Below are 15,086 nucleotides of genomic sequence, written 5' to 3'. Positions count from 1 at the left end.
AAAGAGCAAATAAAGAAGTGGAGACGACGTGCGTTCTGCCATGTAGAAAGAAGTCGTGATACATATACAAGAGTAAAAGGAGGCCGCCCTCCAAAATAAATGCAGAAGTGAGGACTTGATTGACTCATTGCAATGTTTCAGTCCATATAGTTTATACTCTTTTATAGCGTTCATGGACGGAAAGGTTACAATGAGCCAATAAAGCCCTCACTTTTGCTTTTATTTTTGAGGGCGGCCTCCTTTCACTTCTTGTGGATTTATCAAAGAAGGATTTTTTTTTTAACCTGGATTCTGAGACTCGCACCAAGATACACAGTGCTATCTGTCTGTCTATTATCTATCTATCTATCTATCTATCTATCTATCTATCTATCTATCTATCTATCTATCTATCTATCTATCTATCCCATATCTATCTACAGTATATCTATCTATCTATCTATATCTCTCTTATCTATCCCATATCTATCTATCTATCCCATATCTATCTACAGTATATCTATCTATCTATCTCATATCTATCTACAGTATATCTATCTATCTATCTATCTCATATCTATCTACAGTATATCTATCTATCTATCTATCTCATATCTATCTACAGTATATCTATCTATCTATCTCTCATATCTCTCCCATATCTATCTATATCTATCCATCTCTCCCATATCTATTTTATCTATATCTCTCATATCTATCCCATATCTATCATCTATCCCATATATATCTATTATCTTTCTTTCTATCTTTCTATCTATCTATCGCTATCTACTCATTATTTCATCATTAATTATTTTATATTAGTGTAACAGACCTGTCAAAGTTAAGTTTTTAAACATTTAAAGTGAAGGTATTTCCAAATCAAGGAAATGCCCCCACTACATAGCACCTACATATTACCCCCAAATCATGTGCACCCCTGGTAGTACACGTACCACATATTGAGAAATTAGGATATGGATGAAATATGCCACAGTGGAACTCCCGGCTTGTTTCTGACCATTTGTTGCCTCTTTAATTGCAAGTACACTGTATGCACCGGCTTTGTCAGACATCGTATGGGCTGAGACATTGCATGGTGTAGGGCAGTTAACTTCAGCCCATTCATAGACATCACCGATCTGCTGGATTGGCCGCTTGGACCCACACCGATGGGCAGAATGGGGCACTTTATCCTTATTTGAATGGAGCGTCAGTGCGCATGCCCGACCGTGGCTCCATTAATTCCCTACGGGGCTGTGGAAAAAAGTCAGTGCAGCCCCATAGAGTGGCGGTTGAACATGTGCACTGCATGTTCTGCCCATCGGTAAAGGTGGCCCGTTCTACAACTTTACCGATGGGGCAGAAGTGCCTCGTTCTGCACATTGGTGCAAATCCCCCACCGATCATTAGTTTTGGATAGGTGATAACTTATTTTCACAGGAGAACCCCTTTAAGATTAGGGTTAGGTCGATCTAATATGACAGGTGCACTGAATAATGATATGAAGTAGAAATTAGGACGAGAGTCAAACTATTGGATCTGGAGGGAGGATATGGAGGCATAGGACATGGGACAACCTGGGTAGTGAATTGCTGACGTAGGATGACCATACCCAGAGTTACAACTTTGGTAAGAACCAGGCAGAGTAACTACGGGAATATGGAAAGTAGGGAAAGGAAGGGTATGTTCTATTCTTGTGCCAGGTCTCCGCTTACCCACCTCCTCCGTTCTTGTAGCACAGGTAGGGGAATCTCCAGACATTTCCAAGTCCAACAGCGAATCCCACACAAGACATTATGAAATCCATCTGCCGAGTCCATGTTTCTCTCTCAGGAATGGCTTCCCTGGAATTCGGGGGAAAGATGATGCCCCCTTTGATGGATCCATTATGACACAAGTCAGTATGTCCATTCCCGCTCGGTATGAGTTGTCCACTTTTCTCCTCCATGTTCACTTTGTAGCTGCCATTCTCCAAGGACAATCTCCTCTTTTCCATCCTTCCAAAACTTAAACTTCTTCCAAAATAAAAAAAAGGACCAACGTAAACCCCCAACCAGTTCTTTGATCCTCAGGTCTCTTCCCTACCCAACTGCTCGTGGACCTGACCAACCCCACCACCTCCGAAATAAATAATAAATAATACTATAAAGGAAAAAAATAATAATAATAATACAATACAAGAACTATTAAAAAAAAAAACAATAATTAAAAAAAAATAAATCTAAATTTGGCAATTCGAGATTTTAGCTGAGGAAAAAAAAAATCCCAAAAATCACAGAGAAAAGAAAGGGATAAAGGGGGAAAAGGGAATCAGAAACCGTCCACAAAGCACTTGAAGGTGAGCCGGAAGAATCTCATGGGTTACAGCGTTGGATGTCAAAAAAGGAGGAAATTTGGAGGAATTTGTAAGAAACCGAAGCCCCCGACAAGTCGTCCAAAACCGCCGGGTAAATCAGCCCGTTATCAGCTAGATCGAGGGATCTCTGAATCCTACGCTCCTGTACCCTGAGGTTTAAAAGCCCAGGCTGGAGAGTTCCTCCCTTCTACCCTCCTCTCACGTCTCGCCCTCCCTTTTCTTGCTCCTACTCCTTCTTCTTCTGATGCTTCTCTGAAACCATCAAGCCAACCCTCTGTCTCAATGTCCAGGCCGCCTCGCTCTCTTCCACGCCTCCGCACCCTTACTCTAGATTCTCCCCTCCTTTCTGAATCCCTTCTGCTGAATCCATTCACAGTAAATCCCTTTTCCTCCTGCTGTTGTGCGCCGCTGTCAGAGAGCTGCGAGCTCGTCTCACGTGGTTTCTATTTTGGGAAGTTCATGCAAGGAGTGGGATCCGAAAAAAGGGGAGGGAGACGTGAGCGCATGGAGGCATCTGCAACCCGATGGGCACCGGCCGAGCCCTGCTGGAAGAGCGCTGCAAGAGGCACCTGCAACCCGATGGGCACCGGCAGAGCCCTGCTGGAAGAGCGCTGCATGGAGGCACCATCCTTTGCACCCTGACCGCTCGTCGGTGCAGTCGCTATCCTATCTCAAGGAACACCGCTCGGCTTCAAAGCCTGAGGCTTAGTGCCCATGATGCAGAAATGAAGCAGAAATTTTCCTGAGCATTTCTGCATCTCCCTGGCAGAAAAACGCATGCGTATTTGCCATGCGTTTTTCCAATGCATTGTATAGGCAAATACGCATGCAGAAACGCACAAGAAATGGTCATGTCCGTATTCTTTCTGCGAGTAAAATCTGCGCAGAAAAAATAAGGACCATGTGGACAGAACTTGCAGAATGTCATAGGAAGTCATGGGATAAGGTATGCAATGTGTTTCTGGAGCGTTTACGCGCTGCAAATACGCACCAAAAAACGCATCGTGGGCACACAGCCTAAGGATTCATTATACCGGCCGACTATCATGAGCGAGTGTCTGCTTGGGATCGGAAAACATACCTTAAAGTGTCACCGTCGTTTTAATTTTTATTTCATAAATCAATAGTACACGTGAAAATAAGAAACTTTGTAATATATCTTATCAGAGAAATCTGCTTCTTTCTGATTCAGTTCGGTGCTGATTACAGAAATAGGAGATGACATTTGGTGCTCATAAAGTTCTATGGAGAACTGTAATTTTCACGTCAGTATAATGACTACGCTTGCCTCTAGCTCCTCCTTGTCAATAGAATGTATATATCATATCAGAGAAATCCACTTCTTTCTCTTCCTGGACTGATTTTTCACTCAGTAAACTATGTATTCAGGTAACGGAGATAGGAGATGACAGTTGGTGCTTGTAAAGTTCTATGGAGAACTTTAATTGTCACATCAGTGGAAAGTCTGAATCTGCCTCTGCCTCCTCCTTTTCCATAGATATTTATAAGCACCAACTGTCATTGTAATATATCTTATCAGAGAAATCCACTTCTTTCTCTTCCTGGACTGATTTTTCAGTCTGTAAACCATGCATTCAGTTACTGAGATAGGAGATGACAGTTGATGCTTGTAAAGTTCTATGGAGGGGGAGGAGCTAGAGGCCAACATACACATTTTACTGCACGTTCACCTAAAAAAATGGCTTCTTTCTCCTCCTGGATTGATTTCTCACTTTCAAAATTCTCAATTTACAGGTAAAATCTGTATTCAGTGAATTCAAACTTTTGCATTACTGAAGTAGGAGATGGCAGTTGGTGCCCATAGGGTTATACGGAGAACTGTAACTTCAGCGGAATGTCTGTCGGCCTCTAGCTCCTCCCATCTCCATAGAACTTTATAAGCACCAACTGTCATCTCAGTAATGGGGAGATCTGTCTTCACTGAATGCAGATTTTACCCCTAAATTGAGAATGAAAGATGAATCTAGGAAGAGAGAGATGCAGATTTCTCCGATAGAAATAAGAAACTCTGTAATTTTCTTATAAAAGAAATCCGCTTCTTTCTCATCCTGGATTTATCTTTCCCTCTTAATTCTGTATTCAGTGAAGACAGATCTCCCTATTACTGAAATGACAATTGGTGCTGATAATATTCTATGGAGATGGGAGGAGCTAGATGCCGACACAGACATCCCGCTGAAGTGCCAGTTACAGTTCTCCATAGAACTTTATGAGCATCAACTGCCATCTCCTATCTCAGTAATGAAAAAGTCTGAATTCACTGAATACAGATTTTACCTGCGAATTGAGAATTTTAAGAATGAAAGCTCAGTCCAGGAAGAGAAAGAAGTGGATTTTTTTAGGAGAACATGCAGTAAAACGTGTGTCTTCCTCAAGCTCCTCCCCTCCATAGAACTTTACAAGCACCAACTGTCATCTCCTATCTCACTAACTGAATACATGGTTTACAGAGTGAAAAATTTAGTCCTGGAAGAGAAAGAAGTGGATTTCTCTGAGAAGATACAGTATATTACAATGACAGTTGGTGCTTATAAATATCTTTGGAAAAGGAGGAGGTAGAGGCAGATGCAGACTTTCCGCTGACGTGACAATTACAGTTCTCCATAGAACTTTACAAGCACCAACTGTCATCTCCTATCTCAGTAACTGAATACATAGTTTACTGAGTGAAGATTCAGTATTGAAAAAGTCTGAATTTACTGAAGACACATTTAACTCGTGAATTGAGAATTTTGAAAATGAATGATCAGTCCTGGAGGAGAAAGAAGCAGATTTCTCAGCCGATTTTTTTTTTTTTTTTTTTTTTTTAGGTCAACATGCAGTAAAATGTGTGTGTCAGCCTCTAGCTCCTCCCCCACTCCCCTCTTCATAGAACTTTATAAGCACCAACTGTCATCTCCTATCTCGGTAACTGAATGCATGGTTTACAGAGTGAAACATCAGTTCAGGAGGAGAAAGAAGCAGATTTCTCTGATAAGATCTATTACAACTTTTCCTATTTTCACCTGAACTATTGATTTATAAAATAAAAATTAAAATGACGAATAACTCCTTAAGTTTAGAGGCTTCATATAGTATAAGGTTGTGATGACTTTGGCATTGCAGTGCATTATATGTGAACTGTACTTAGAGGGGTTATAATCCACCTATCCACAGGATAGGCTATTACTTGTTGATCGGTGGGGGTCCGACTGCTGGGACCTGTACTGAACGGGCCAATACTGAAATCTCCCGCTCTTAGGAACTGATGCTAAGTACGTGCAAATTGAGCGGTGCATATGCGCTACTACTCCTGATTGGATTCATTTGAAGGGGTTGTCCAAGATTAGAAAAACAACTGCCTTAGTCCAAAAAACAGCGCCACCCCTCGCTCCTGTTTGTATTCGGTATTGCAGCTCAGCTCCATTAAAATGAATGGTGCGGAACTGTTATACCACACATGACCTGTAGAAAGTTTGTTTTTTTTTTTCTTAATTCTGTACAACCCCTTGAAGTTGCGTTTCATAACAAGTCAGGCGAGTCATATGTTTTCATATGATTTCAAGATTTCTTTTGGAGTCGCATGATTTGTAATGTCAAAAAGTGAATGCAAAAATTTAGAAAACAACAACAACAACAACAACAACAAAACAAGGGAGATCTACAGGAAAAAAAAGCCCCACAAAAACTCTCTGAACAAAAAAACTAACATTAATCATCTTCACTAAAACACAAACATAAAATATACAAGTAAACTAAATAAAAAAAAAAAACAACAAAAAAACAAAACAAATGTATAATCTGGCCATTACCAGAAGCATAATGGTTAAAAAGAAATAAATAAAATACTGCACCTCATTTTTATCTTAATTAAAGGGACACTACACTTAAAAATGTAGCTCAACTTTCCTTCTTTTGATGCAAAGTTTCCATTTACCGCTCGAGCCCTGTATATCAGGAGATCGTCCTAGGCAGATCGGCTAGTTATTGCCCTCTGGCGACTAGCACCTTAGCCATACCGATCAGATCCATCGCTGGCATAACTAAGCAATTTGGAGTCTGGAAAACCTGGGTGCGAACCCGATAGGAGCTGAAATAATCAGAAAATTATTTTACCAATGTGAGGGAATTGGATTTTTAGCTGCTTTTCAATTCTAAACTATCGCTCTCTGTTATCAGCCAATTTAGATTTATGGTATTTTTTTTTTCTGAAAAAGATATTCAGAGAATAGCTATTAGCAGCTGTTTTTAGTATCCGCAGCTCGATCGGCTGCACAGTTTAGATTTAGCGACCCTTTAAGAATAACACATAGGTGATAGGCGATGATTTTTTTATTTGTACGTCTATAAGACGTTCGTCTGACAGCTGACAGGTCTATAAGGCCCTCTTGTGGACAGAAGGGGCACTGCGCACTAACATCTTCAGACTTATACATTTTATTTATTATATATTTCAGGTCCAGTCATAAGAATTGTTCAGGATACCCTGTAAAATAATAGCCTAAACCAAAATTAAAGCCTCGCATGCCTTAAGCATTAAAGTGATTATTCCCATTTTCATAGATGGGTATTGTCGGATAGGGCTCGTAAATACAAGCAATTTTGCAATTTACTGCTTATTTAAATTTTTAACTGTTCTTGAGATATTAACACTTTTCTTTTGTTTATAGCTTAGAGACCGACCACCGCTGCTGGAAAGCAGAACATACACAATGCTTACAAGATCTTTTCTATTGAGCTTGTAAGCGCTGTTTTAAAGCCGACCAGGGTCACTGGAGTGCGCTGTTACCCCCTAATCTCGGCAGTTCTTAAAAGCCAGACAGCAGCGGTGGTCAGTCTCCTAGGTAACCAGCTGTAAAAAAAAAAAAGAAAAAGTGTTAATATCTCAAGAACGGCTGCAAATTTTAATAAGCAGTAAATTGCAAAAGTGCTTGTATTTACAAGCTCTATCTGACAATGTCCTTCTATGAAGATGAGAAGAACCCTTGAAGTAATATAATCTAGGTGTAATAAAGAATAAACTAAAAAAAATAAATGATTCTTCAAAAATAGAATAATATAGTAAATACAGTAATATTCCGATAATGTGGTGTCCATCAGATGCTTCGATTAAGATAGCGAGTGGATTTATTTTCTACAGATGTCAGACTGTTAGATTCTGGATAATCAAGATTTTGCGTATATACAGTGGGTACGGAAAGTATTCAGACCCCTTTACATTTTTCACTCTTTGTTTCATTGCAGCCATTTGGTAAATTCTAAAAAGTTCATTTTTTCTCATTAAAGTATACTCTGCACCCCATCTTGACTGAAAAAAACAGAAATGTAGACATTTTTGCAAATTTATTAAAAAAGAAAAACTGAAATATCACATGGTCATAAGTATTCAGACCTTTTGCTCAGACACTCATATTTAAGTCACATGCTGTCCATTTCCTTGTGATCCTCCTTGAGATGGTTCTACTCCTTCATTGGAGTCCAGCTGTGTTTAATTAAACTGATAGGACTTGATTTGGAAAGGCACACACCTGTCTATATAAGACTGCACCGCTCACAGTGCATGTCAGACCAAATGAGAATCATGAGATCAAAGGAACTGCCCAAGGAGCTCAGAGACAGAATTGTGGCAAGGCACAGATCTGGCCAACGTTATAAAAGAAGAAGTTTTCCTAGACCTGGCCGTCCAGCCAAACTGAGCAATCATGGGAGAAGAGCCTTGGTGAGAGAGGTAAAGAAGAACCCCAAGACCACTGTGGCTGAGCTCCAGAGATGCAGTAGGGAGATGGGAGAAAGTTCCACAAAGTCAACTATCACTGCAGCCCTCCACCAGTCGGGCCTTTATGGCAGAGTGGCCCGACGGAAGCCTCTCCTCAGTGCAAGACATATGAAAGCCCACACGGAGTTTGCTCAAGAACACATGAAGGACTCCCAGACTATGAGAAATAAGATTCTCTGGTCTGATGAGACAAAGATAGAACTTTTTGGTGATAATTCTAAGTGGTATGTGTGGAGAAAACCAGGCACTGCTCATCACCTGCCTAATACAATCCCAACAGTGAAACATGGTGGTGGCAGCATCATGCTATGGGAGTGTTCTTCAGCTGCAGGGACAGGACGACTGGTTGCAATTGAATGAAACATGAATGTGGCAAAGTACAGCGATATCCTGGATGAAAACCTCTTCCAGAGTGCTCTGGACCTCAGACTTGGCAGAAGGTTCACCTTTCAACAAGACAATGACCCTAAGCACACAGCTAAAATAACAAAGGAGTGGCTTCAGAACAACTCTGTGACCATTCTTGACTGGCCCAGCCAGAGCCCTGACCTAAACCCAATTGAGCATCTCTGGAGAGACCTGAAAATGGCTGTCCACCAACATTCACCATCCAACCTGATGGAACTGGAGAGGATCTGCAAGGAAGAATGGCAGAGGATCCCCAAATCCAGCTGTGAAAAACTTGTTGCATCATTCCCAAGAAGACTCATGGCTGTACTAGTGCAAAAGGGGGCTTCTACTCAATACTGAGCAAAGGGTCTGAATACTTATGACCATGTGATATTTCAGTTTTTCTTTTTTAATAAATTTGCAAAAATTTCTACGTTTCTGTTTTTTTTCAGTCAAGATGGGAACAGAGTGTACTTTAATGAGAGAAAAAATGTACTTTTTAGAATTTACCAAATGGCTGCAATTAAACAAGAGTGGAAAATTTAAAGGGGTCTGAATACTTTCCGTACCCACTGTATGAAAAAAAATAATAAGATGATTTAAAATATAACATGGAAAGAGCCTAAAATAAACCTAGGATGATTATAAAGGGTCTTGTCCACTACACACAGGGCTGGATTCAGGTCCTCGGAAGACCATGGGCAAATACAGTGTCTATGTAATACTTTAAGCGATGTGTCATGACCTGTCACATACCACCCAACATTGCAATGTGTGACATTTAAAGGGGTCATTTTGTATCTTATTTTACACCCTTTATACAATCTCTTATTTGTTGCAAGTGTCCCCTAAATAAGAACAAAGATGCTATATTCTATGGTGGACTATGGCAGCTCCTCCACAGGAGTAATGAATTATTACACAATTCACATTAAAAACAATTGACTATCTACGTAACATTGATTCCTATAGAATGAGAGACACTCTTTACTTTGTAGCTGCTGTCTTCTCTAACAGATGAAAGTCCCAAACTGGAGACTGCCTTTTGTTAAAGGGGTTATTCCCATTTTTATATATGGGTATTGTCCGATAGCGCTTATAAATACAAGCAATTTTTCAGTTTACTGCGTATTAACATTTTTCAGCCGTTCTTGAGATATTAACACTTTTTTTCTTTCATTTACATCTCGTTGCCTCAGAGACCGACCACCTCTGCTAGACAGCAGAACAAGCGCAGTGTTTACAAGTTCTTTCCTGTTGAGCTTGTCAGCACTGTTTTGAAGCCGGCTAGGATCGCTGTTTTCTCCTAATGGTAGCACAATGCTTACATGCTAGACAGCAGCGGTGGTCGGTCTCCTAGACAACAAGCTGTACACAAAAGAAAAGTGTTAATATCTCAAGAACGGCTGCAAATTTTAACAAGCAGTAAATTGCAAAAGTGATTAGATTTACGAGCTCTATCCGACAGTATCAATCTGTGAAGATGGGAAAAACGCTTTAATTTAGCTAAATCATGTGTATAGTATATTTAGTGTATAACGACATATATTACAATGAATATACAAAGTCTATACAGAGATCATTGACAGAGGCTGTTCCTCTTGCGAGGCAGTGTATGGGTTACAGGAGCAGCAGATGGGCATTACATGCTGCAGTGCTTCCGCACTCTCCCTGCATACAGAATTGAATCTTTACAGGTGGGCAGCACTGATCTTACACATCCATGCCGCAAACCAGAGATCTACAGAAGCCCTAAAGCTACTGAGACAATGAGACGACTGCAGTCCTATTTCTCTATATACTGTACCGAAACGCCGCCACTGCAGCAAAACCAGGCGAGGAGCTGCTGCTGCACTGTCATCTGTCTCGGGGTCAGTTGACGTCGTAACGACGTCACTGCAAAACGAGGTATATTAAATGTCATCACGTGTAATGATGCCATCTATAAAAACCGCCCCCATCCCATAATCCTCATTGTTACAGATGAAATTGACTTTGAAAAGACCTGCCCTTCTGTCATGGGTTTCCTCTTTCGACTCTAGCGGGTATCACAAGAAATGAAAGACCCCCGACCTACTTATTAAACATTTAAGTGAGCTGCAATACCAGTCACAGACTATAGAAAAGGGAGGCACTGTTTCTGGAAAAATGCAAACATTTTTTTCTAATTTTTAAAGAGTAAATAATCTGACTGGAGATTCACGGGAAGCAAGAATCAGAGACCGGGTGCACTACCGCAGCCATATATCTTTTACTCTGAAAACATCTGCAGTCTGTTCCCCTAGAATGACATATGTGTGTGTATAGGTAGAGACTTGTCAGTCTGGGATAGCGGTGCGGGCAGAAACCACCAGGAATCTGCCACTTGGACCAGTCATCCAAGTAGCAATGTCCCTGACCGACTTTTCAAAGTAAAACATTCACAATTGTAATAATGTTGCCAGTCAACCAGGACTGCAACCAGTCCCTTGAACTATCTTCTTGGCATTGCAACGTTAGGAATTTTTGTAACATACTTCATCATCTTATTTTGCTTTCTCCTTTTTCAAACACTATCATACACTGCCAATTCATTTCCAGTTCACGCTCCTTTAGAAGCTGCTTTCAACTGCTGCTCAATATTCGATCAGACTGAGTATGGGATGTTCCCTGTCTGAACCTCTCTATTTCACACCCTGTGTTCAGACAGGGAAAGTCCTAAACTGTTTAAATATAGTGTGGAGATCTTTGCTGAGCAGCAGTTGAAAGCAGTTTCTAAAGGAGCATGAACTGGTCATTGAATCAGCACTCTATCATAGTGTTTGGGAAAGGAGGAAGCAAAATAAGGTAATGACATTCAAAGAGGGTCTACAACAACCCTCCCCCTCAGAGCATTTCTTCTGGTCGGCCAGCTCAGCACTTTGCAGTGACTATTTATATGGCACCTCTGAGACCCCATCTTTTAAGAAAACCAGGGGGCACATAAACATTAGCTGCTCGGCTTGTCCTGCTGAAATAGATAGGTGGACATTCTTCCAATATGTATGGCAGCTGGAGTAAACAGCTAATGGCATGACAGTAGTAAAAACTTTTCTGCCCAAATCCCTTTCTGTTATAAAGGTCCTCGGGAAATAAAATGATCACAGAACATCGATCAGGTGCTGGAATCTGACAGCAAAGTGTTAAATTTCCCTGCAGTGCCCCCATAGGAGAGAAGAAGCATTACATGTTGTCCATAGAAAACAATGAATTGTGTAAATATTGAACATTCCGTGTCTTCCCAACTCTCTTTCTAGAAGTTCTCCACTCCAATTTATTGAAGGAAGTCCTAAAGAAGGGTCTCCCCTCCATTAAAGGAGTTGTCCCATATAGAGACCTCTTGATCATATACCCAGAACAGAGAGCCGTCCTGCTAAATTAGTTGGGGATGTAAAAGCCGATAAACCTGCATAGACCTAAAACGTCTCAAAGTTGGGGTGAACATTCAACGCTGTTGTGATTGATATGAATGAGAACAGTCTTACCTCCTCCATTTTTATAGCACAAATACGGAAACCTCCATACGTTTCCCAAGCCAACAGCAAACCCTACACAAGACATCATAAAGTCCAGGTGCATGGTCCACGTCTGTCTCACTGGAGAGGATTGAACATCGGGACAAGACTCTATCTCTGATTTAAGGGCGATTTCTCCCAAGACGCCAGCATCACATGTGTTCTCCACCTTAACTTTATAACTGATGGTCTCCACCTGTAGTTTATTTTTCCGCATCTTAACCTTGAGGGGTATTCGATCTCCTGGTGCTGGTAGCCTATGTCAGTTCTGGACTTGGAGCCTTGGTTTCAGGAGGACTATTGCTTGGTGACACACCTTCACTTGGCAGGGAATGATTTGTATGAAATATAAGAGAATCCTCAAAGGTTCAGTTCAAGGAAGGAGATGGATCAGAGACAAGTCCATTAAATTATTTTCCGACCTGACATGTGCAGGTCCAAGATGTTCTGTGCCTGCTGCTACAAATATCTAGAACAACTTGTAGGGTGAAGATGATCCGACAGTGGACAGCTGTGTGGGATCTCAGACCAACCTGTCATTTAAAGCAGTGTCTGTGGGAGGTCTCCTGGGACCCCACCCCATAGTCTTCTACTACCTTCTACTACTCACAATTTGATAAGCACTAGTGTGTAGAATAGCTCACCAGGGGACAATCCAGTTGTAGTGGACACATGTGATTCAATCACTAATGGACATTATAGCCCCCCATACACTTTAGATAGCGGATGGCCGAACGATAATTCGGACAATCGTTCAGTTGGCAGCTTTCTTTACCGAATTTCCCATACCCAGAAGTACTGGCTCTGCAGAGCTCCTGTGTTCTCTATGAGAGAGACTCCTCTGGTGGCGACTTCTCTCGAAGGATCGGTGATCCGAAATCGGACATGATGGATCCTTATCCTCTCCCCCAACTTTATCTGTCGGGGACCCCATACACGTTAGACTGTTTGTTGAACCCGTCTATATTGATGGACTCAGCTGTTAATGTATATGGAGGGGGCTTTACATGGTCTATTTAGTAGAAGAATGTGGAACCATGAGTGGTTATATAGTGGTTATATAGGACCATATCTGGTCCTATATAACAGCATTAAGTGGACAGGCGTGTGCTTGGCCCTGAAGCCTATGGGATTTATGGGGATTGCTAAACTAGACTTCAGTAGTGAGAGCCACATACAGTAGATGCATCTGCAACTTTTTTTTATTTTTTATGCATAAGATTGATCAGTTTATGATATGATGCATCAGTTGCTCCCTTCTCCAGATTGGTGGGGGCCCCAGGGGTGAGAAGTATATTCACTACCCATAGAAATAATGGCTGGGTGTATCTAGAATATGCTGGGCCATAGAATAGAAGACAGCTTACTAATCATTGGGGTTCCGACCACTGTGACTCCCAGCGATTCTATGGAATCCGAGTCCCATCTTAAATGGAGCAGAGGTGCGCATGCTCCACCTCCACTCCATTCATTGTCTATGGGAAGTCCGAAATAGCGGAGCGCTAAACTTGGCTTTCTCTGAGCAGCTCATGGTTGGCTGAGTGTGCATGTGTTCTTAGTAAGAAGAGGGGGTACGCCGCTGTCAGACACCTCTGGTGACAGCTGATTTCTCAGAGAATAAAAAGACCAGGCTGTCGAAATCCATTTTGCCGATCCTTGACTGCCTCATCATCTGCCATCAGGGGATAGTTGGAAGGCCCCCATACACATTAGACGATTGGTCCATTTATGCCAATTTAATTGCAATTATCATCACTGTCCCCATCGGGGCTCACAATTGAAATATTCCCTATCAGTATATCTTTTGAATGTGGGAGGAAACCACCATTTTTGTGGTTTTACGCCATTCTTGCCACTTTGGAAAAGTGGACATGTTGGCTACGTAAATAATCTGCTTGCCAGAGTTATGGATTGAGAGTTTTATGAATTACGAGTCCTGGAAAGTAAACCTTTGCCACTCATCAGCTTCTGCTATGCGGCATCACCATGCTGCTATCTGTCCCCAGTTGGATCATTAACCAGGTCTCTACTTGATTGTATGTATTCTACCAATTCATTAACAGTTCAGCAAATATTTGCCCCTTTAATGGCTTCCTGTGTCACCCAAGAGACAAAAAATGCAAAAACATAATGCACATAGCTGCGATCTGCTATACCTGAAAGGTTATGGGGACGACCTCCCTCAATGGTCATCATAATGTAAATGGAAGGCAGGCTGCTCATCGGGAAAGCAATTGATGCAATGAAATAACCAGAGATCTGCTCAGCCTCCCATCTGGAGAGGAATGAGGCAACCTGATGTGTGGCTCATGTACAGCAGACAAGGTATGCCCAACAGATGAAAGCAAAGTCATTATGTATAACAATCAAATCAATGGCCACCTGCAGATAGGCTTTAGACATGACCGAGTAGTCTGCTGCCTATTGGGCTGGTTTATGTGTGGGGAGAGATGATAAGGCTGGACGGTTTTTACTTTATCTACTCGATTGTATCCCCAAAAGTCTCCATACAATTCAAAATAATAGTCAATCTAATGGGAGAAGCCTAAAGGGGTTATCTGGCTTACAAACACACGATTAAATGCCCTATTATTCAATCATGAATTCAACGAGGATCCTCACTCAGGATCTATTACTAGTGGATAGTGCCTATAAAGTTTATTTGCTCTGGAGGACCAAAAATGAGATATCCATAGGTTCCTCACCTCTTAGGTCCCTCTAAGAAACACATCTCTTAGATACCACTAGGCTGCTCACACCTTAGGAACCTCTAGTCTTTTCACCTCATAGGTACCTCTAGGCTACTTTGTTTTAAGGTTCCTCACATCTTAGGTACCTCTAGGCTTATCTAGACTCCTCTCTTCTTAGGTACCTCTATGCTGCTCACATCTTAGGAACATCTAGGTTCCTCACCTCTTAAGTACACTTCTAGGCTTCTCGCCTTTTAGGTGTGTAGCGCCCCGAGGGCTCGGTTGCTACAGAGGTATTGCATCTCATCCAGATGTGCGATATCTCACTTCCAGGTAAGGATGGAGTGTGGATCAGGACC

At 41.5% G+C, this 15,086-nt stretch overlaps 1 protein-coding gene across 1 annotated transcript in view; it reads right to left on the bottom strand.

Moving 5' to 3' along the window:
* Positions 1–2,790, bottom strand: part of SLC6A8 (solute carrier family 6 member 8) — a 55,697-nt gene extending 52,907 nt beyond the window's left edge. The window contains exon 1 of the mRNA XM_073639941.1: positions 1,702–2,790. Within this exon, the coding sequence (XP_073496042.1) occupies positions 1,702–1,978 (277 nt within the window). The 5' untranslated portion in view covers positions 1,979–2,790. The remainder of the gene's footprint in view (positions 1–1,701) is intronic.
* Between the last annotated feature and the right edge of the window lie 12,296 nt (positions 2,791–15,086).

The sequence above is a fragment of the Phyllobates terribilis genome, unplaced genomic scaffold (assembly GCF_046119375.1).
Source record: "Phyllobates terribilis strain yellow unplaced genomic scaffold, ASM4611937v1 Scaffold_7__3_contigs__length_470593459, whole genome shotgun sequence".
In the NCBI taxonomy this organism is placed as follows: Eukaryota; Metazoa; Chordata; class Amphibia; order Anura; family Dendrobatidae; genus Phyllobates; species Phyllobates terribilis.
This window is presented reverse-complemented; position numbering and strand designations above follow the sequence as displayed.